Raw genomic sequence first — 24,367 nt, 5'->3', positions numbered from 1 at the left:
TGCTCTCTGAATGCAAAACCTTTCGGTAAAATGCTCAAAGGGTCTCATGGAGACCATCAATCTCTCAGTCTTAGGATGTCTAGATTATAACTTCTTACAGTTTCCCACTCATGACCCCTTTCACTCAGGAAATTGTTAAATGATCCCATGCATATGAGTATATAAAATAAATACACAGATCCAACATGAGTTGATAATATATGTACATTTATTTTAAAACAATTCTTTGCTATATATATATATATATATATATATATATATATATATATATAGTTTGTTTTTGTTTTTGAGACAGGGTTTCTCTGTGTATAGCCTTGGCTGTCTAGAACTTTGTAGACCAGGTTGCACTTGAACTTAGAGATCTTCCTGCCTCTGCTTCCCAAATGCTGGGATTAAAGGTGTGTGCCAACATACCTGGCTTTTTTTTTTTTTACCATTTATTAACAATAGTTCCTAGCTAGTTTCTTATCTTCTAAAGTTACTTCAGGTTATACACTAATTGAAAGATTTGAAGCCAGTATCCCTATAAGAGAGAGAACATTTGATACTTGTCTTTCTGGGTCTGGGTTACTTTACTTGGTATAATTTTTTCAGTTTCATCCATTTACCTGCAAATATTGTTTTTCCTTATCATTGAATAAAATTTCATTATGTATATTGAAAGAGCAAGAGCAGAACTAATGCCATTTTGTTTTCAGACACCATTTTGAATGGCCCTGTCCTTTAGGTGACGCCAGTTCCCCACTTCAGGTCGAGGAACTTGGCAAGCAAAAATACCCACAGAAGAAACTTGGCAAGTGAAAAATCCCAGGAGGAAGTTGTTAAGAATAACTAGGTTCTGCATCTAGGGCCAACCAATGAAATAAAATTACACCCACAGTTCAGGGTCTTGCCCAGGTCAAGATGTTCCTTTCCGTAGCCTGTTTCCCCCTGTGGTTTTGCCAGCTGGCTTGAACCAGTCAGTTTAAAGGTTAATCTACTCACTCTTCTCTTACCTAATCCTGTAACACCAAGGCTTGGAATTCCCTGCTTGCAGTTTTTCTCTTTAAAAACTCTGCCCTCTGGAGGCTCAGGGCCACTTTTTCTGAATTGCTGTGTCAGGGACAATTGATGGCCAGAGCTCGAGCTTGAATAAAGACCCTAGTGTGTTTGCATGGGACTCGTGCTCCTGGTGGTCTGTTGGGGGTCTCATGTCAAACTTGTGTTATCCATTTTTTCAGTTAGTGGACATCTAGGTTGATTCTATTTCCTAGCTATTATGAATAGATCTGTAATGAACAAGGAAGTGCAAATGTCTCTGCAGGTTCTTATGCCCAGGATTAATATGACAAAGTCATAGGGTATGTCTGCTATAGTATCTACATCTAGTTTTCTGAGGAAGCTCTAGATTGATTTCCAAAGCATCTAAAGTAGTTTACAGTCCTACCAGCACTGTGAAAGGGTTCCTTGTCTTCCACATCCACACCATTACTTGCTGTCTTTTGTATCTTTGATCAAGGCCATTCAAACCAGGGGGAGATGGAATTCTTAAAGTAGTTTTAGACTGAATTTCCTGGCAGCTAATGCTGTTTCTAAGTGTTTCTTTATAATCTGTGTTGTTGTTTTTTTTTTTCTTTTGAGAATTCTCTTCAGTTCCATAGTTCATCTTTTTAACCAGGCTGTTTCTTTATTGAGTTCTCTGTGTACTCAAGTTATTAAGCTCTGCCAGACTGCCCAGACATGGGTTTAAGCTAGTAGAAAGTTTCTATTAGCCAGCTGGTGACTCTACAGGTGTTTGGGATCCTAGTGTGGCCCCAAGTCTTTCTCAGGGTGAGCTTTAAACACACCCAAACTACCATATCCTGGGTTGACATACTTCCATTAACAAGAAGAGTTAGCCAGAAATGGAACCACAGAAGCCAAAAAGTGAGGTTAGTACATTTAGAGACTTTACTAGAACTATGGACTTTGATCCAGTAGGTCTTTGTTTTCATTTTGGCTGGTGGTTCTATGTGCTGTGCCTTACTGTCTGAATGGTACTTTCATTATGGAGTCAGCTGTGCTGAGGTCTGGAGACCCAGTAAGTTGTGAGGTCATGTAACACTCCCCCCATCCCCCATCATAGTGAATGAGTCAAATTGTGGACTTATCCTGCTCTAAAGAGGTGTAGTTGGTCCTAAGAACCATTAATTTTACTTAACTGATACATAATTTGCCATATAGCTTAAGATGCAGGGCCCTACCATTAATCAAATCAGAATGAGAATTAAAGAGCCAATCAGTCAGTGCTGATAATAGAGTAGTTAGCCAAGAGGACCAAGAAAACAGACTGGTACCAATTAGGCAATGAATGTCTTTATCTCTCTTTTTGAGGTTTTTCCCAACTGTGACAAGGTCTTGTTCCTAATTACTCTTGATCAATTAGCATAGAAACAGCAGGTTTTTCCCAAAGCCATACATAAGAAGCAAGTCTAAGCCTCTCCAATTTTTAAGGACCATTCCAATGAGGGAAATGAAGGGTTGTTTTAATTTAGAAACAGGTACTTTTAATACCTCTAGGTCCTGAATGCCCTGTCTACTTAGTTCCTTACAGTTTTTATCTCCCATTACAAAGGTTAATGTGTCTATGGCTGTCAAGCCAGCTATTCCTGCTTGGACTAGGACTGGGATGAGGGCAGGAACAGTGTTCTCTCTCTTCTTCCCCCTCTTTTCTCTCTGTCTCTTTCAATAGTTCAGGATCCATATTAAAATGTATTTCCCTTTATTATATAGGGAAATACCTGGGCTAGAATGTATATTCCTTCAGGAATTCTCTCAGGGGCTGGCTTAAGGGCCATAAATTTCTTTAGTTTGTTTTTATCATGAAAAGTTTTTGCTTCCTTTTTACTCATAACAGATAGCATTATTGAGTATAATATTTTTGGGTTGGAAGTTGTATTTTTCCAGAGCATCTTTCCCCAGCTTTTTTAGCTCTAAATGTATCTTTCCCTAGCTTTTCTAGCTGTAAATGTTACTATCAAGAGCTGTTAAGATGGCTCACTGGTAAAGGATGCTTGCCATTGAGTCTGATGACCTGTGTTTAATCCTCAAAACCCACGTGGTAGGAGTGGAGAACAGACTCCTACAGGTTGTCAACCTGCACACACACACACACACACACACACACACACACACACACAATTAATTTAAATGTAATTTTAAAAGTTTTTATAATGTGATCAGCTGCTATTCTAATGGGCTGCCATTATATATGAGTTGGCCCTTCTATCTTATAGTTTTCAATACCCTTTTCTTAAGACCATTCATGGGAGAAAACCTAGAACCCCTGCACAGATGTAGCCCATGACAGCTTAGTGTCCAAGTGGGTTCCCTAGTAAGGGGAACAGGGACTGTCTCTGACATGAACTCAGTGGCCTGCTCTTTGATCACCTCCCCCTCAGGGGGGTGCAGCCTTACCAGGCCACAGAGGAAGACAATGCAACCATTCCTGATGAGGCCTGATAGACTAGGATCAGATGGAAGGGGAGGAGGACCTCCCTTATCAGTGGACTGGTGAAGGGACATAGTGGAGAAGAGGGAGGGAGGGTGGAATTGGGAGGCGAAGAGGGAGGGAGCTACAGGTGGGATACAAAGTGAATAAATTGTAATTAATAAAAATACAAATAAAATATATCTTAAAAATTAATTTTGCTGAATTATGGGACCTTTTCTGGTCCCATCTATTTGGTATTTTATTGGTCTGTACCTGTAAGGGCATCTTAAGTTTGGAACTTTTTCTTTTATGATTTTATTGAAAATTATTTCTATGCCCTTGACCTGTTATTCTTCTCCTTATTCTGTGGTCACAGTTCATAGGTTTAATCTATTTGTGGTATTTCAGAAACCTTGTATGTTCAGTTCATGCGTTAAGTTTTACATTTTCTGAGTGATTACATGATTTCATTCTTCTGTGGTGTCTCTGCAACCCATTAGTATGTTTTCCACATGGCTAATTCTGTTGTTAAGGCTTTCTGGAGGGCTTTTTACGAACTTAGTTTTTCATTTCCAGCTTCATTTCATTTTGAGTCTTCTTCAGTATTTCTCTCTGTATTGAACTCTATTTTGATACCCTACATTTATTTCCTTATTTCCACCAGATGTTTTCATTTTCTCAGATTTCAACTAGTTTTTTTTTCCTGTCCTCACTGTTCAGTTTTTGTGTCCTCTTTAAATTCATTGAACTTTTTGAATTCGTTAATCATTGTTCTTTTGAATCCTGTGTTGTTGTTGTTTTTTTTTTTTTTTTCATCTAATCTATTCTTCTTTGGAACCATTACTATGCTATTGGTACTTGGGTTGGGTGTATTGTCTTTTTTATACTTTTTTTTTAATTAAATTTATTTTTCCAACAAGTCCTGGGTATCTGGAGTTAGCTTTTTGTTTGTGACTTTTGCTATATATATTTTTAGCTTACCAAACCTGGTGCCTCTAGTTGATCAGTGAGCCAGACCACTTGGGAGGAAAGTGAAGGGGAGGAGGCAGATGGGAAGAGGAGGCTGGGATGCTTGTGGCTAGTATCCAGAGCAGGATTCCAGGGCCAGCAAGGGATCATAGGCATTGGGGATGGAGGGAGTACCTTGCTGGCCCTTGATAAGCAGGTGTGGCCAAGATTGTTTTAATCTGGTATGGAAAGGCCACTCACAGATTTTCAGAAAGTAATGCGAAGAAATCTGTGTGGATCATAGTGTATAAGAAGCTTCCTTTAGTCCCAGAGACAAGTGCTTCTCCTTTTTGCTTTTGAGCTAGGATCCTAGTATGTTACTTTGGCTGGCCCCAGCTTCCTGTGTTCAAACAATCCTTTTCCAACAGACTTTCAAGCAGCTGGAACTACAGGTACCATTCTATGCCTGGCTTGCACTTCTTTCTTCCTTTTAAAAAAATTATTTTAATTTTATTACATTTATTTATTTGTCTGTGAATACATGCATGTGGGGGGGTATGTGAGCACATATGCATTATGCCACATGTGGAGGTTAGAGACAACTTGTTAGAGTCAGTTTTCTCCTTCCATCATGTTTCAGACCCAGGGATCAAACTCGGATCTTCAGACTTGGCAGCCTTTACCCTCTAACCATCTCTTTTGGTCCTACTTCTCCAGACTTGATTCAAGATGCACTCCAGCAATCCTAAAGACAATGTGGCTTTAATGCCCAGGCAGATATCAGCAAGTCTTGTTTGGAAAAAAGAATCATTTGTCAAGTAATTTCTCTTGCCTTTTTCAGAGCAACGAAAACTCAAAGAAGAAGAAGAACTTGCTAAGGAACAGGAGCGTATAAATGAAGGCCTGAAGGTCCTTGACTATGAAGAGAGTCAGAATTTTGCCAGGTACAATCTTGTTCTCTGCATTATCATCTGTAATGTAGAGAGATATATATTTAACATAGAGGGTGATGCTTCAGTAATCCATATATTACTGATATTAATTTATGTTAATTAATTTATATGAATCTTGGAACAATTCATAAGATTTCATATAAAACTAGACAGACACTATATTAGAAAAATCAAATTCTACTGTCATTGTAGATCTGAATATATATACTGGTTATTAAAACTAGATGAGCATCTAAAATAATAACACCCATTTGCAAGAATTAAAAAATAATAAGTAGTGAGTCAGCCATGAATTACTGTAACAAATACTCATAGTAAACAACTTCTAAAGATTTTGGGGCAGGGTTGTCTGCCCCAACCAAGGCCAGCAGAGTAATGATCCATGGGAGGTAATAAGGAAGTTCACACTATGAGAATCTGACCCTGACTAAATTATTTCTGGCCTATTTAAGCACAGCACAATTGGGTGAAGAATTTCCTGGAGACACTTAACTCAGTCCCATGTGCACAATAAAGCTTAAGGCATGTAAAGCTATATGACATCTTCCAGAAGGATGGGTTTTGTAGATTGACTAAGAAAAACAAGCCCATAATAAGGGCCCGGATGAGGATCCGGTGTGATCTCAGCCACGCAGATAGCACAAAGGTCACTGGGCTGTTAACCATATCCGCTCCCACCCTTGAGGGCAGAAAACAGGTTGTATATCTCTCCCTCTGAAGAGACTGTGCGTTAACATTCCTAGGTCTCCTAGAGTTTATCTGTGATCACAGGAACCTCCCGGCCTCCTACACAAGGAGAAAAGCTTCTTCTCTTTCTTTCTTTCTTTCTTTCTTTCTTTCTTTCTTTCTTTCTTTCTTTCTTTCTTTCTTTCTTTCTTTCTTTCCATTTTCGGGGTTATGACAAAGTTTGCAGATGGTTGCCCTCCTGTCTTCGCATTTTCACCCTCAGTGGTGAAGTCCTTTTTCTTTTTAAAAGAGGTTCTTTTCCCTCGCAGTTTCAGAGTTTCAGTGAGTTATCACTGTCTCTTTGGGTCTATGGCAGCACAGAAAGCTAATCACCGAATGGCTGGAATGGAAGAGACAGGGAGAGGAAGGGGATGAGGTCCCAGTATTGCCATCAAGGTCAAGATTCCAGTGATCAGAGGACTTCCCAAAAGGTTCTACTTAAAAAGAGTATATGACCAGGCTGGAGAACTGGTCAGAGTATGTAAACTGGCTTAGTATACAAGGTGCTTGCTGTAGAAGCCTGAGGGCTGGACCAGATCATATGAGCCCATATAAAAGCTGGCAGCACTCAGGCTCAAGAACAGATGATCCCCTGAGCAAGCTAGCTAGCTATACCATATTGGTGAGTTCTGAGTTCAACAAGCGACTCTCCCTCAACAAATAACATGGAGAGTAATCGAGGGTCACAGCTGACATAGATCAGAGTGGCTTAATAGCTCGATTAGCAGGAATGTCTTACTTGCATAGATAGTGTACATGTCCTCATGACTAAAATGATAAGATGTCTTTGCTGGGATCAATGTGTTTCCTTAAGATTACCCAGTCAGGCTCAGGTGAAAACACGGGCCGCCGTCTCCTTGCAGCTTTTCTTACTGCTTTCCCACGGGGTGCAGTAGACTTAGAGGGCCTATCTCTAATTCAGTCATCCTCTCTGCCCTAGGGAGGGAGAGATTTCTGTTCATTCACTGATAATTGGTGCATAGAAATATGTTCCCCCCTCCCCCCCGGCAAGTATAATTTGTGTATCTTAGCCTTTTGGCAGTCTGATAAAAATAGTATGTGGCCTACCCTGTAGACCTCCTATTACTGTTTCTGCTCTAGAGGCCTGCTTCATGTGTGCATGTGTGCGATTTTTGCCATGGCATGCACGAGAAGCTAAAGGACATTGTTGGAGTCAGTTTCTACCTTTTACAATATAGGTCCTAGGGGTCAAACTTAAGTTATCTGGTTGTGTGGCAAGCTCCTTTACCTGCTGAGGACCATCTTGACAGTCCTTTGTTCCTACTTTGAAAAGTTTATTGTCGGAGATTTAAAAGTACCTTCATAAATACCACCTCTTCCCACCCAACATAGAGTTGCCTGGGTCATAAGAAAAGAGTGTGCCTGCAAATTTCATGATTTCCTTGTTTTTAATTGATTTTAATTGCTGAGTAGTATTCCATTATATAAATGTACCACAATTTCTGTATCCATTCCTCAGTTGAGGCATATCTGGGTTGTTTCCAGATTCTGGTTATTCCAAATAAAGTGGCTACAAACACAGTTGAGCAAATGTCCTTGTTATGTACTTGAGCATCTTTTGGATATATGCCTAGGGTGGTATAGCTGGGTCTTGAGGAGGCGCTATTCCTAATTGTCTGAGAAAGCACCAGATTGGTTTCCAAAGTGGTTGTACAAGTTTACATTCCCACCAATCCTCTCCAGCATGTAATGTCACTTGAGTTTTTAATCTTAGCCATTCTGATGGGCGTAAGGTGAAATCTCAGGGTCATTTTGATTTGTATCTCCCTGATGACTAAGGATGTTGAACATTTCTTTAAGTGTTTCTCTGCCATTCAGTATTCCTATATTGAGAATTCTCTGTTTAGCTCTGTACCCCATTTTTTAAATTGGATTACTTGATTTGTGCTTTTTAACTTCTTTAGTTCTTTATATATTCTGAATATTGGTCCTCTGTCAGATATAGGGTTGGTGAAGATCCTTTCCCAGTCTATCTGTAGGCTGTTGTTTTGTTCTGACACAGTGTCCTTTGCTTTACAGAAGCTTTTCAGTTTCACGAGGTCCCATTTATTGATTGTTGATCTTATAGCCTGTGCTGTCAGTGTTCTGTTCAGGATGTTGTCTCCTGTGCCAATGAGTTCTAGGCTCTTCCCCACTTTTTCTTCTAACTGATTTAGTATGTCTGGTTTTATGTTGAGGTCTTTGATCCACTTGGACTGTAGTTTTATGCAGGGTGATAAATATGGATCTATTTTCATTTTTCTACATGTAGACATCCAGTTAGACCAGCACCATTTGTTGAAGATGCTGTCTTTTTTCCATTGTATGGTTTTGGCTTCATTGTCAAAAATCAAGTATCTGTAGGCATGTGGGTTTATTTCTGGGTCTTCTATTCAATTCCATTGATCCACCATTCTGTTTCTATGCCAGTACCATGCAGTTTTTATTACTATTACTCTGTAGTACAGCTTGACATCAGGGATGGAGACACCTCCAGACAATCTGTTGTTGTACAGGATCATTTTGGCAATTCTGGGGTTTTTGTTTTTTCCATATGAAGTTGAGAATTTTTCTTTCAAGGTCTGTAAACAATTACATTGGTATTTTGATGGGAATTGCATTGAATCTGTAGGTTGCTTTTGGCAGGATGGCCATTTTCATTATTTTAATCCTACCAATCCATCAGCATGGGACATCTTTCAATCTTCTGATATCTTCTTCTATTTCTTTCTTCAGAGACTTGAAGTTTTTTTTGAACAGGTCTTTCACTTGCTTGGTCAGAGTCACACCAATGTACTTTATGTTATTAGTGGCTATTGTGAAGGGTGTTGTTTCACTAATTTCTTTCTTGGCCCTTTTCTCTTTGGTTATCAAGAAGGTTTCTGATTTTTTTTTTTTTAGTTGATTTTGTATCCAGAGACTTTGCTGAAGGTGTTTATAAGCTGAAGGAGTTCTCTGGTTGAATTTTTGGGGTTGCTCATGAATACTATCATATCATCTGAAAATAGTGATACTTTGACTTCTTCTTTCCAATTTGTATCCCCTTGATCTCCTTTAGTTGTCTTATTGCTCTAGCTAGGACTTCAAGTACTATGTTGAAGAGATACGAAGAGAGTGGGGAGCCTTGGTAGGACCTAGAAAAGATCATTGTCATCCTGAGTGAGGTATCCCAAAAGCAGAAAGACACACACAGTATACACTCACTTATAAGTGGATATTAGACATATTTATAGGATAAACATACTAAAATCTGTACACCTTAAGAAGCTAAGCAAGAAGGAGGACCCTGGTTAAGATAATCAATCCTTACTCAGAAAGACAAATGGGATGGATAATCTTTCTCAGAAAGACAAATGGAATGGACATTGGAAGAAGGAGAAAACAGGAAACAGGACAGGAGCCTAACACAGAGGGCCTCTGAAACACTCTACCCAGCAGGGTATCAAAGCAGATGCTAAGACTCATAACCAAACTTTGGGCAGAGTGCAGGGAATCTTACGAAAAAAGGGGGAGATAGTAAGACTGGAGGGGACAGGAGCTTCACAAGGAAAGCAACATATCCAAAAAATCTGGGCACAGGGGTCTGTTCTGAGACTGATACTCCAACCAAGGACCACAGCCAGTCCTGATGAGACCTGATAGCTTAGGGTCAGATGGAAGGGGAGGAGGACCTCCCCTATCAGTGGTCTTAGAGAGGGGCAAGGGAGGAGATGAGGGAGGAGGGTGGAATTGGGAGGGGGGCTACAGCTGGGATACAAAGTGAATAAACTGTAATTAATATAAAAAATAAAATAAAAATGCAAAAAAAAAGGAGAAAAGAGTATGAACTGGAAGCATGGTAGATCCCTCTTGCTACCTGAAAACATTCAAAAATTGTGGTTTAAATCAATTTATTTTCTCTTATCCTGCAAATTGGCAAGACTTGACTCAGTGGTTCTTGTTTAGGATAGCTCATGTGACTGAAGTCAGATATGAACTGAGGCTAAATACACCTGGGGCTGGACTAAGTAGACACTGAAGATACCTACTGATAATCACTGACAGTGTGCCTTGCTGCAGTCGGGACTCTCACCTGTGTTAGCAGCTGGAGCACAGCCCTGACTGGAGGCTTGGAGTACTGATAGTAGAGTAACTTGTTCTGACAAATATTCTCACAGCAAGTATTCTAAGAAGCAGATATCGCCAGGCCCAGGCTAGGTGTAGGACCAGCACAGCACCACTTTTGCTGCATTCCACGGGTCACACAGACATGTATAGGATTTGTGCACATCCACACTGATGGAGAAAGAATCTCCACCTCTGGTTAAAATAGCAGTGGCTCTCAAGGCAGAAAGGCATATCAAAAGGGAGGTATGTTAAAGCATCTTTTATTCACCTGATTTATTGTTATCTCCTAGTTTTATTGCCTCCATCTGCTATCTAGGCCAAGTCCTGGAAATTTCTAGCCTCTGTATGATCTAATCTAGGCCTAGACTGTTTTCAGCCTCTGAGATTTACTGCTGAATAAGTTCATTCTTTCTTATTCTTACTGAGCTCTGGCTGCTTCAACTCAGCTGTTCTGGCTCAAACTCCTCTCCAAACTGACTGATTCAACCTGGCTTTGTTGTGCCCAAGTCTTGTGGACCCCAAGGACCACCAAGGAGCTGATCCAGATGCAAACACACAGGGGTCTTTATTATAAGCTTGAGCTTGCGCCCATACCATCACTGACGTATCAAGTGTCGAGCCTCCAGATCAGGAAGAGAGGGGTTTTTATTGGGGTTACAGCAAGGTTCGAGGATTTCCAACTTAGCAGTTCTATGACTGATTGACACTTAGCAAATATCAGGTGATAAAACCCTATTGATTGTGTCTGGAGGGCCAAACCGTAATTGTTTGATTCAACCTATTGTAAAGAACACCTGGGTAAACTCTAGATATTCACTGATTAGCCATTGCTAGGAATGGATTAAATATTACCAGAGGTGAGTGGTTGAAGCATATTTTTGTGGGTTTTTCTCCTTTTTTTGAAACTGGAGTTCATGCCCAGGTGATTTACCCTGAAGACAGAGTTTCTTTTTCAGAAATAGGTTACATATGCCTAACGGCTTCTCTCTGCTTCTGACTGAATTGCTCTGCTTGGCTTAATACTAATTTTGGCAATATGCTCTAATCTTCTCACTTTCTGGCTTGTTCTGTCTTTATCTGTGTCTTGTTCTCCCTCTCTGCAACCTGTCTCTTTACAACTGTCCCAGTAAAACTGCCTCATCTCTCTCTCTCTTTGTGCTGCTCCATTTTAAGTAACCTCTCCTTTCTTTTGAGAGTTGGACATATCCTATTCTGTCAAATCTTTCTCTGATTCATCACTTTGTCTGTCTCTCAGTTAGACATCACTTTCAAACATGTCTTCTTTCCAACAACTGACTTTACCTTTATTATTTGAGATTAAAAGTGTGTACTAAGGATGTATCTGTATTCCAACCAGAGCCATGTTGCTTGAGTAAACTCCCTCTACAGAGATAAGATTAAGGCCTATCTCAGAATACAATCTTGTAAGACAGAATCTTCCACAGAGAGATATCTAAACAGTTCTTTCGTAAGACAGTTGGTAGTTTTTTAACTGATACCAATGACCAATTAATTTTTTTTAGACATGGAATATTCAACAATTCAATTAATTTATGACATTATCCATAGATAACATAGACCACACAGGATTGTATATTTTTACATATTTTACATATATTTCCCTGCTTATCAATAATGGAAGAGATAAGTAGAGGTGCCTTGCTTGTCACCCAGAAAGTCTCTAAGCATTATCCAAGAAGCTTTCATATATTTTCAGTTTGTTTTGAGACAAGTTGTTACTGTATAGTCCAGGCTTGTCTCAAACTCAACGTGTAGCCCAGGCTGGTCTCTAACTCACACTCTGCCTTAGCCTTCTGAGTATTGGGAATACAGTGTGTACCACCACTCATGGCAAGTTCAAGGTTTTTGTTTGTTTGGGATTTTTTCTTTGTTTCCCTTTTTGTTTTGAGACAGTTTTGTTATTTAGTCCTGGATAGTCTGGAGTTTTTATATAGATAGGCTAGCCTCAAACTTGTAAGGATGCTCCTGCCTCTGACTTTGCTAGGAATATAAGTGGGTATCCAAACACCCTGTAATATTCAAAATTTTAAGCCTTTATGTTTATATGTGGTGCATGTGTGTGTTCATGTGTGGATGTGCACAGGCCATTGTGCACAGGTAGAGGTCAGTTCTACCCCTTCATCTTGGTTAAGACAATCTCTTGTTTGCTGCTTACACCAAGTAGGGGACTCATGAGCTTCAGGTAGTATATGTATGTGTATTGTGTATGCATGTGTGAGCATGTGTATATATGCATTGTATGAGTGTGTGCTTATGTCTATGTGCCAGTAGTCGTGTGTGCAGAGGCCAGAGTGGATTTTCTTTTCCTCTATCTCTTTCCATTTTGTTGCCTTAAGGTTGAGTTTTTCAGGGAGCCAGATGCTAGCTATTTTTGGTAGGCTTCCCCAACAGCCTAGGTTTGACCACTCAGCCTCTATAAGCCAATTTAAAAAGCCAAATTAATAGTTAAAAAGCAGGAAAACAAAAGAGGTTTATTGGATGTGGCCACATTGGAAAAATGGACATTTGTCTTCAGGGGTCCTGAGATGAGAGTAAGATTTAAATAAAGAGCAAGTCTCTCCCAAAGTCCTCCTAGCGAGCTGTGTGTCTTGCTCCAAGAGACAGATTTTTTTTCATCTGCTGACCCCAGAGCTTCAGCCAGGAAGATATTCCTCAGCTGTTAGATTTTGGACCATAGTACAGAGTAAGGAGATAAAGGCAGGAAAGAGACCAGAGTGTGACTTTAACAGATAAACTGGGTTTCTTTGCACACACAGTAGGGGGACAGCTTCTCTCCTAAGGGGATGGTGGGTCTTCCAGGAGTAGTGGGTGGTGGATCTGGATGGAATCTTTTTTAGGGGCAGGTGATGTGCTTAGGGGTAAGGATGTAGGACCTAAAACAGGAGGTGTGTGAAGATTGCAGTGGTCTCTTCTTCCTGGAACTGTTTGTTCAAGCAGGACAGATTATCTCAGGAAACAGGCTGTCTCAGCAAAGGCCAGCTGTGATCTCATAGAAATCTGGTTTTTCCTGTTTTTGGAACCAAGGCACTCTGTCATTTTCAAACTCTTAATTTCTTGGGTCTGCTGTTTTGATAATCTGCTAACCAAGGGAGAGACAGAGGCAGGCAAGCTACAATAGGAATGCTCGAGCCACAAATGCATGCTACTGTGCTCAGCTTTTTGTGGGTTCTGGTGATATGAACTCAGGTCCCCATGCTGGCAGGGTGAGCGCTCTACCCACTAAAACTGTAAGGACTTTCTATGCCCTCCCCAGCTCTGAATAATGACATGGATATTTATAATAGCATTATGCCTAAGCTTACTCTTGTTCCAAACTAGCTCTTATAACCTATGTTAACCCATTTATATTAATCTATGTTCTGCCACGTGGTTCGTTACCTCTCCTCAGTTTTATATGTCTGACTTTCTCTGTGTCTCCTAAGTGAATTCTCCCACCTCAGATTCTTTTCCCAGAGCTGCTCTCTCTCTGGAAGTCCTGACTACTCTCTCTTGCCTTTCCTATAGGTTGTTTAGTTCTTTATTCAACCAATCAAGATATTGGAGGGAGTGTTTACAAACTATGATGCAGAATCAGCCTGTAAAGAGATCTCTGCTGATACAGAAATCAGCATTTGAAAAATACAAAGACAGTCTTTACACAGTACATAACAAGATCACCCCAACAACCCATTGAGCAATCTCCTAAATTAAGATTAAAAAAAAAAAAACTATTGAAAATATCCAAGCTGGTTGTTGGTAGCACACAGCTTTAATCCCAGCACGTAGGTGGTAGAGGCTAGAACATTATGAGTTCAAGGTTAATCTCAGCTACATAGTGGGTTCAATGCTTGCCAGAACTGCCTGGGAACTAGTCTTTCTGGTGACTAGAAACTTGTCTTGAAACTACTTAGGGACCCACCTCTATATAGCATAAACTGACATGCTTTTGTGAATAAAATAATATATTCTTATTTCTGCAAGGGTTTTTGAAGCCCTATAAACCTGTTTCCCTACTGAAGGCAAAGGTGAAATAGTTATCACTATCCTACCAGCTAATATTAAAAACTAGTGCTGGGCAAGTTAGGACCGCCAGTGCAGACCTGTAATCCCAGCACTGGAGAGATGTAAGCAAAGATCAAGTAATGTATCCTTGGCTACATAGTGAGGGGTTAGGGATGTGGCCTTGTTGGAGAACTGTATTGCTGGGGGTGGGCTTTGGGGTTTCAGAAGCCTGAGGCCAGCCCAGTGGCTTGCACTTTGTCTTCCAGCCGCCTTTGCATCCAGATGTAGAACTCTCAGCTACCATATCTGCCTGTGTGCCACCATGCTCCCTGCCATGAGGATAATAGACTAAGCCTTTGAGCTGTATGCCAGAGCCAAGTAAATGCTTTCCTTGATAAGAGTTGCTATAGTCATAGTGTTTCTCAAGGTAATAGGACATTGACTAAGACACATGTGTCAGTGGCTAGCAACAATACTGTAATGAAAGCAATGAGTTTTGCCTGATGAACACTGGTCTTGCAAAGGAGGAGGCTGGCCTCTGTAATCTGAGGAGGTAGGGAGTGGGGTGGCAATTCCTGGATGATGGCATAGCCGACTTTTCAGGCACTGGTCAATAAAGCAAACTTGGGCTTCTGGGACAAGGGATATTAGTTAGGTCATAGAATACTATCAAGTGTGGTCCATAACTTTAAAAAGAAATAAAGGAGATCTGTGGAGGAGGTAGCTGTTGGCAGTAAGGTACCACATTTAGGGGAAGATGTGGATATTGGGAGAGAGAAGAGTGAAGGAGGCTGAGTGCAGGGACTAGAGACCTGAAGGGTAGTCTGTAGTTCAAAGATGATGGCATGAAGCGTGGTTTGAGTGTGATGGGTAAATGTGTTGTGTAATTGGTAGAATGAAGCTACAGAGGGCTTGATGGAAAGTATGTTTTAGAATTTCAGGGATAAGGAAGGAGGTAATGGTTAGAACTGCTAGAAAAAGGGGCCATCCCTGAGTGGAGGTACCAATGAAAGAGATGAGAGGGTTAGATAGCATCACTGTGGAGGTAGCAATCAGGGAAGTGTTGCAGGATATTTGATGGCACTATGAGCCCAGAGACTGTGTTGTTTATTGGAAAAGCCTGTTTCTAATTGTGGTGTGGCTCAGTCCTAGTACATACTTTTAATATAAGAGTTTTTGCTTAAATAAAATTAAATTAAATTAAATTAAATTAAATAGGTCAAGAGATGGAGCAAACAACCAGTTGACAGGGAGTGAACATAAGAAGAAAAAAAAAAGCCATAGAGAGTAACAGGAAGTCAGGAAAACAGATAGAAAGACCCATAGGATATAGAAGGGAAGGACATTCAGTTTGAGGGTTTTTGAGTTGGGGTGGGGAAGAAGCATGCTCTTTCCTTTTGGGATGTTGGCTGAGGAGGAAGCTCAGCTGGGTGCTTTCTCTGACTCTCTGAGCCAACAAGATATGGCTCCTAGGTCTTTATTGGTAAAATGGAATGATTGAGATTTTGTTAAAAACAGCATGGAAGGGATGAGAGGGTCCCTTACTCTGTGCCTAACCTCTGTGGTTCTGTGGATTGTAGCTTGCTTATATATATGCCTGGAGTAATATAGCTGGATCTTGAGGTAGGTGATTCCCATTTTCCTGAGGAACTCCCACACTGATTTCCATAGTGACTGTACAAGTTTACACTTCCACCAGCAACGGATGAGTTTGTTATTGACCTTAGACATTCTGACAGGTACAAGATTAAATCACAAAGTAGTTTTGATTTACATTTTCCTGGCGACAAGACAGGTGAAGATTTCAAGTGTTTCATAGCCATTAAGTTTCCTCTTTTGAGAATTCTCTGTTTAGATTTGTACCCCACTTTTAACTTTTAAATTGGCTTGTTTTCTTGCTATCTAGTTTTTGAGTTCTTTTTATATTTTAGATATTAGCCCTCTATTGACTGTGTAGTGGGGAAAAGTCTTTTCCCATTCTGTAGGCCACCAATTTGTTTGGATGATAGTGCCATCACAGAAGCTTTTCAGTTTCATTAAGGTCCTAGTTGTTAATTATTGATCTTAGTGCCTATGCTAACAGTATTCCGCATAGAAAGTCTTTTCCTGTGCCAACAAGGTCAAGTTCATTCATTTTCTCTTCTATCTGGTTCAGTGTATTTGGTTTTATAGTGATGTCATTGATCCATTTGGAATTGAGTTTTGTGCAGAGTGGTAAGTATGCACCTATTTGGATTCTACATAAGCATCTAGCTTGACCAGCTCCATTTGTTGAAGATGCTGGCCTTTTTCCAGTGCATATTTCTGGCTCATTTATAAAAAAAAAAAAAAAAAAAAAGTCAAGTATCCATAGTTGTGTAGACCTACGTCTGGGTCTCTCAGTTCTATTCTGTTAATCAATGTGTCTTCTTTTATGCAAATATCACATTTGTTTATTTTTCTTTCAGTACTATAGCTTTGTCGTACAACTTGAGACTTGGAATGGTAATACCTCCAGCAGTTTTTTTATTATACAGTGTTGTTTTATCTGTCCTGGGTTTTTGTGTTTCCAGATGGTGAAAATTGCCCTTTCAAGATCTGTGAGGGGTTGTATTGGAATTTTGGTGAGGATTGCATTGAATCTGTAAATTGCTTTTGGTAGCATGGCCATTTATATCAATCCTACAGATCCATGAGTATGGGAGATTTTTCTATCTTCTGATATCATCTTCAGTTTTTTTTCTTTAATATCATTCAAGCCTTCCACTTGCTTGGTTAAAGTTAACATACCACAAGATATTTTATATTTTTGATGCTATTGTAAAAGGTAGTATTTCATCTCAATTTTTCATTTATATATAAAAAAGGTAGTGAATTTTATATCTAGATACTTTGCTGAAAGTGTTTATCAGCTGTAAGAGTTTCTTATGTATACTATAATATCTTGTGCAAATAAGGGTATTTTGACTTTCTCATTTCCGAATTGTATGCCCTTAATCTCCTTCAGTTGTCTTATTGCTCTAGCTAAAACTTGAAAGTACTATTTGGAATACTTATGGAGAAAGTAGACAACCCTGTCTTGTTCCTGATACTAGTGGAATTTTGAGTTTGCTTTGAGTTTATCTCCATCCATTTAAATTGTTGCTCTAGTATTGCTGTAAACTGCCTTTATTGTGTTGTGATCTGTCCCTTTTATCTCTAATTTCTCCAGGAATTTTTTCCATGAAGGAGTGTTGGGGTTTTCTCAAAGGCCTTTTCTGAATTTAATAAGATAACCATGTGGGGGGTTTTTTTGTCTTTTAGTTTGTTTACATCGTAGACTATAATTATTGATTTATGTATGCTTTACTATCTGTGCATCTCTGGGATGAAGCCAACCTGATCATGGTGGATGAACTTTTAGATGTGTTCTTTGTGGTTTGAATATCAGGGTTACCGTGGCCTAGTAAAACAAATTGGGCAATGTTCCTTCTATTTCTGTTTTGTAGAATAATTTTGGGGATTAGCTCTTTGAAAATCTGGTAGAATTCTTTGCTAAAACCATCTGGCCCTAGGCTTTATTATTTTTTTTTTGGTAGTATTTTAATTACTGTTTTTATTTCACTGAGAATTATCGGTCTGCTTAAATTGTTTATCTGATCCTAAGTAAGTGATATGTATCAAAAATTCTTTTTTTTTAAAGCAAGGAATTTATTTAATTTATTCATTTCACAATTAAGTGTAAAGACTAGATGCTCAACGGATAAAAGAACTTTAAATTCTGTATATATTTTTGAGAATTTTATACATCAGAACTGACTGTATTTGCATGGTTTACAGCCCTCTTCTTTTCGCCCTTCAACTCTTCCTGTATCCCCACATGCTCACTACAAATCTATGACGCCTTCTTTGTTGTTGTATATGTTTACACTAAAAAAAGATAATTTAAAACACTGAGAGAAAAGCATGCGACGGAATAGACATGTTTTAAGTAAATTTTTACTAAGTTAATAAAATTTAATTATTTAAACTGTATTTTGTTAGACTTCTAAATTGTCCATAGGGTACTAGTGAAAATAATACTGTCTCATAAAAAAAAAAATTAGAGGACACAGCAAGCAAGTAAGTGAAATCCCATTAAAATATAAAGGCAAATGGTACTGTGAATATATCCTTTGCCATACTTTAAGTTTTTCTGATTTTTTCTTTTTATTTATTTATTTATTTATTTATTTTGATCACAGGTCATTCACTTGTATCCCAGCAGTAGCCCCCTCCCTCTTTCCCTCCCAACCCCACCCTCCCTCCCTCATCTCCTCCCTGCCCCCTTCCAAGTCCACTGATAGGGGAGGTCCTCCTCTCCTTCCATCTGACCCTAGCTTATCAGGTATCTTCAGGACTGGCTGAAGTGTCCTTATCTGTGGCCTAGCAAGGCTGCTCCTCCCTTGGGGAGGTAAAAGGGGGGAGGGGAAGCTCAATGAGCCAGTCAGAAATAATCCTTACTAGGGAGCCCATTTGGATACTGAGTTACCATGGGCTACATCTGAGCAGGGGTTTTAGGTTATATACATGCATGGTCCTTGGTTGGAGAAACAGTCTCATAGAAGACCCTTGTGCCCTGATATATTTGGTCCTTGTGGGGCTCCTGTCCCCTCTAGGTCATACTAAGTCCTCCTTCTTTCATATGATTTTCTGCACTCTTCGGAAGGTTTGGTTATGAGTCTCAGCATCTGCTTTGATACCAGGTTTTTAAAATATGTCCTTATGATTTTTTTTCTGGATTTCCTTGGTGTCTGTTGTTATGTTGCTCTTTTCATCTCTAATTTGGATATTTTTTCTCTGTGGTTTAGTTAATTTGGATAAGGCTTTAATAATTTTATTAATTTTTCTCAAAGGACCAACTTTTTGTTTTATTGATTCCATTCAGAAGTTGAGTGTTTATTTTTTTTTAAGGTCTGCTTTTAAATGTTAATATTTTTCTATTGCAGCTTTTACTGTTCTTTCTTTGTTCTGTATGTTTAGTGTTTTGTTTATTATGTGCCGAAGGACTTTCCTTTCTGATCTAATCTATTTGGTGTTCTGTATGTTTCTTGTATCCTGATAGGTATCTCCTTCTTTAGGCAAGGGATTTTTTTTCTGTGATTTTGTTGAAAATGCTTTCTGTGCCTTTGACCTTTGTTTCTTCTCCTTCCTCTATTTCTAATAGATTTGGTCTTTTCATACTGCCCTGGATTTCCTGGGGCTTTTGTGCCAGGAGAGAGTTTTTGTAATGTAATATATCTTTGACTGAAGTATCCGTTTCTTCTATCATGTCTTCAGTGCCTGAGACTCTTTCTTTCATCTCATGTATTTTGTTAGTGAGGCTTGCCTCTGTGGTTCCTGTTCAAGTTTTTTATTTCCAAATTTACCTCAGTTTGGGTTTTCTTTATTGTGTCTATTTCTACTTTGAGGTCTTGAGCTGTTTTATTCATTTCCTTCTGTTTGTGCTTTCATGGATTTTGTAAAGGGATTTATTCATTTCCTCTTTAAGGAATGCCATCATATTCATAAAGGCTATGTTAAGGTCCTTGTCTTATATTTCAGCTTTGTTTCATTCCTCAGGGCCTAGTGTGAGAGTTCTTGAGGTCTAGTGGAGCTGCATTTTCCTGGATTTTATTGTGTTTTTATGCTGGCAGACAGCCATCTGGGTTTGGAAAGACTGTAATTCTTGGTGCTGATATCTGTGTGGTCTAATGGAGATGGGAACATGGAGGGCTGGGGGTGCAGCAGGTGTTCTGCTACAGGGGGAGGAGACTGGGGCCTTGGATTTGGAGCAGAGGAGGTAGAGATGAAGATGTACCTGCTTCCTTGGGTGGCGTGGCCAGCATGTTCCCAGGGAATGCCTGCTTGTGTGTTGGGCTGGGATAATGGGACAGGCAGGAGGGAGGAAGGTTGGAGGAGAAGGCATGCATGATCTATTGGAGATGGTGACCAAGAAGAAAGGATTCCACTGCTGCTGTTCTGCGGCAGAGCTGGGGAGGAGTCTGCTGAGTGTGTTAAAGAGTGTCTGTGTTTACTCTTAGGTTTTCAGTTTAAGATAGTGGCACAGTTGTTTCATCAGTGCCTATTCAGGAACAGCTAACTGGAGTTTCCTTTTTTTATTTTAAAAGTATTTATTTATTTTTATTTTATATGTATGCATGTTTTTCCAATGCCACACATGTGCCTGGTGACCTCAAGCCTGAAGAGGATATTGGAACCCTTGGAACTGGAGTTACATATGGTTATGACATACACTGTGGGTGCTGGGAACTGAACTTGTGTCCTCTGAAAGACTAGTTAGTGCTTTTCAACTCAGAGCCATCTCTTCAGCATTGGAGTTTTTTTAAATTAAAAAACAAACAAACAAAAAAAAAAAAAACAAAACAGACCTGTGACATGATCTAACAATTCCACTTCTTGGTCTCAAAGTGATATTTATATGTCCATATTCATACAAGCATTAAAGTATACATATATACTTAATGATAATGTTATGCATAAGTCCAAATGTTAACTTTTAACGTTACACTTTGTTACTTTAAAACCTTAGGCGCTGTTACTTGGCTAAGGAGTATAAGGATCAACTTCAGATGCAGATTGCCTATCAGCAGCAGGCTCGAGAGGCCGCGAAGGCAGATGAGTGGAAGGAATTTGAAGAGGCGATGGCAGCGAGCAAAGTCCACCAGGACAGGATACAGGAGATTGTCGCTGGTGCTCAAGCTCTGTCCCAGCGGGTTCACCCCATGCGCCGGGCATTCCCCGACAGGCTTCCGCAATAGCTTTCTAAACATCAATGTACGTTTTCTGTGCCTTTCAGTATTTTTAACTAATTGGTAAATTCTTACTCTCTGAGTTTGTATACTTTTTTTAGACATAATTTTCGTCCTTCAAATAAATTTGTTATTTGTTTGGATCCTAATAAATTCTTCATTGCTATGGCAAAATATATGACATTATCAACTTAAAAAGAATGAAGGTTTATTTTATCTTCTGGTTTCAGAGGCTTTCAGTACAGTTAGTCTGGTTTTACAGGATGTGAAGCCATTGTTTGGTGCTTTACCAAAACCCTAGAAGCAGGAATTAGTAAAAAACAAAATGGGTTTGTTTATAGTTTGGGCCCTGCTGTGATGAAACACTACCAAAAGCAACTTGGGGAAGAACAAGTTTATTTGGCTTATACTTCCCAACCATCCCTGTGGGAAGTCAGGCAGGACCTTGAAGCAGAAACTGTGGAGGACATTGGTAGGCCACTCACAAGCTTATGATTAGCATTAGCGTCTTATGCAGCCTGGGAAAGGTGCTGCCCACAGTGGGCTGAGCCCTCCTGCGTCAACTACTATTCGAATCAGTCTCCCACAGTCCTGCCCACAGGCCCCATTGGAGGCAATCCCCGGATGGAGGCTTCTCCGCTCAGACAACTCTAGGCTGTGTCAAGGTGACAACTAAAGCCATCCAGTATAGGCCAGAACTGGGTGTTCTTAAAAAAAAATAATAATATTTTTTTTGTTCTGTTTCTCTCTTTAGGAATGAAAGGCTAGAATTCGGACCAGACTGCTGCTCAGGCTACAATCCCTGCAGCAGCCCTTCCCCTCTCGTAGACACTGACAAGTGCCTGTTGAGACCTTGTCTAACTTTCTGGCTAACAGACTTGCAGGTGCGCAGATTTCTCACCCGGGGAAGTGAGTTCACAGTAAAAGAGATGTTGGGTAGGTGGGGGTAGCACAGTTCTGCTCCCCACTTCTTCCCTGACTTCTACCTGAGAATTAGAGAGCCAGGCTATAGGCATGTGCTATGAATGCCCTAGAAATCTGAAGAGAAGACTCCCTACCATGTGTGCCTGACTCCTCTCCTCAGAGCCCCCACCATGCTGTTGTCTATGTGTCTATTATCCACAGCATTGATAACTTTTCTAATAAACTCCTTAAGGACACAAGGCTACTCTGATCCTCATCTAACTTTGGTGTGAGTTATGACCTTTGTAGTCTTTGCCTTATAGGCTGTACCCCTGAGCTTTGGCACCAAGAGACTTGGAGGCATGGTCACTAGCCAAGGAAGGACACCTATGCTTTGAATTGGCTTAATTAGCATAGTTGTCTTCATCTCTCTCAATTGGTTTATTACAACATCACATATACTAGCAATAAATAAAACATGCAGGTATATATAGGCAAAAAGGGCCAAGGAAAGAACACCCTGCCCCCAGCCTGACCCAATCATTCAATTTTACCGAAAAAGACTCAGGAGCCAGATGCTGGGGTGAAAACTTGCTAGCTCAGAGAGGTAGAAAAAGCACCCAGCTGACCTTCCTACTCAGCTCAAGTCCCGAAGGAAAAAAGCTAAAAACCAAAAGCTTGCTAGCTCAGCTGACAGCCCAGGAAAAAAGGCCTGCTAGCTCACCCAACAGCTTAGGAGGAAAAAGCCAAAAGCTAAAAGGCTAAAAAGCTCTTTCTTCTTCTCCACACCATCTTAAATACTCTTCCCTCAAAGTCCTTCCTTTCTACTTAATCCCTGACAGCTGGTTTCTTGTTCTGCCTCTTGACCTAGGGTTAACTTTATTAAATCCTGTGTATTGAAAACTCTTGGATTTACAGGTGTATGCTAGGGCTGAGCTACACCAAAATCACCTGCTTACAACAAACAAAGTTCTTGGATTAAAGCTGTGTGTTAGGGCTGAACCATACCAAACAAGAAACAGGTTTTTATAGTTCACAATGGGATCAAATATCCTCTAGTACCCTGCCCCTCATGACTCCGTGTTAACCGACAAACAAAGTTGTTGGCCAGGCAATACTTTGGGCCACTCTTCTTTTCCACATGCTCCAAAAATCCTATAAAAGGCCCTCTCCTCAGCCCAGCCCTCTGCTATCTCTACTCAGGTCAGAGGCAGTTGCCATTCTGTTCTTATCAGGCACAGGCCTGTAATCCTAGCACTTGGGGAGGCAAAAGCATGCAGATCTCTGTGAATTCTAGGCTAGCCTAGAACCTGGTCTAAAAATCAAGTACAGGATAGCCAAGGCTACACAGAGAAACCTTGTGTAAAAACAAACAAACAAAAAAGAATAAATCTTGTTTCTTAGATCTGATGTAAACTGCAAACCGTTTTTCAACCTACACTAAGCTTTTGAGAGACCAAAGAATTAAGAATTAGGTTTTTGGGGGTACTGAACTAAAATGTTTAAGGTATAACTGGCCAAGATGACCTTGCTGCTTCTAGACATAGCTGGCCAGCTGCAGGGAAGAGCTGACCTTGATGCATTCCTTTTCACTCATTAGAGGTACTGTTGCCAGGAAACCGGCATAGCCTTGCTCCTGGAAATAGCAAAGACTGAACTAATTGCCCCTCTCCCTTAGCAACAGCCTATCAGCCCAGGGCAGGACATTCCAACTGAAACCCAAAGCCGGCAGTTCTTCCCCTCCTTCTACCCTAACAAGAGAGAACAAAAGAGCCAGAACCAGTTATGGCATTGATGCCTTCCCACGGCAAATAGTTTTGAAATGTAGCCTCCTCTTTTATGTTTTAACGAATAGAAGCTTTCCAGGCTGGAATCCCCCTGCTTTGGGTGTGCTGGGAGGGACTGGGACCTATAAATCACCCTCAATCCTGAGCTCGGAACTCTCAGCTGGATACCAATGCCTTGGTGTCTGTGAGAGTCCCAGCTCGAGCTGTGAATAAAGATCCTCGTGTGTTTTGTAACGGTCTCGACTCCTGGTGGTCTTTTGGAGTCTTGTGAATCAGGCATAACACTTTCAACCCCAGTCACATGATGCATAGCCTTACCCTTGTTCCTTCCCTTTCACTGTATCTTTCTAACAACATATAACAGCCTGCTTTCTCACCCCTGTAAACACTTTATCTCTGCTTTAAAGGGGACTTTAAGAGTCCAGCAGGGGCTGCTCTCTCAAATCCAGACTTAGAAAGAGGCATCAAGACTGGCCAGTCTCTGGTGTACCTCAAAATACAGCTTGCTTTAAATCAGACAATTGCAGATTTGTTTTTCTCCTTGTAATTCTCAGGTTTAACAGACTGATCCATGATTGTTGAGGTTGAGGGTGGATGTTGGCTGCTGCCGCTGCTCTGATCTGCCACAAGCCAGATCCATAGAATGGTCCTATAGTCCTTGAACACTATCATTATCATTAAAAGAAAATAAAAAAGAAATCAGGTAAATGGAGGCTGTTATAGCATGTAAGAGCTACAAAT

General features: G+C 40.2%; 1 protein-coding gene across 1 annotated transcript in view; it reads left to right on the top strand.

The window, feature by feature from the left end:
• Cfap53 (cilia and flagella associated protein 53) overlaps positions 1 to 23,753 on the top strand; it is a 42,087-nt gene extending 18,334 nt beyond the window's left edge. The window contains exons 7-9 of the mRNA XM_021640760.2: positions 5,241 to 5,343; positions 20,717 to 20,961; positions 21,691 to 23,753. Of these exons, the coding sequence (XP_021496435.1) occupies positions 5,241 to 5,343; positions 20,717 to 20,945 (332 nt within the window). The 3' untranslated portion in view covers positions 20,946 to 20,961; positions 21,691 to 23,753. The remainder of the gene's footprint in view (positions 1 to 5,240; positions 5,344 to 20,716; positions 20,962 to 21,690) is intronic.
• Positions 23,754 to 24,367: the final 614 nt, after the last annotated feature.

This window comes from Meriones unguiculatus, chromosome 2 (genome assembly GCF_030254825.1).
Source record: "Meriones unguiculatus strain TT.TT164.6M chromosome 2, Bangor_MerUng_6.1, whole genome shotgun sequence".
Taxonomy (NCBI): Eukaryota; Metazoa; Chordata; class Mammalia; order Rodentia; family Muridae; genus Meriones; species Meriones unguiculatus.
This window is presented reverse-complemented; position numbering and strand designations above follow the sequence as displayed.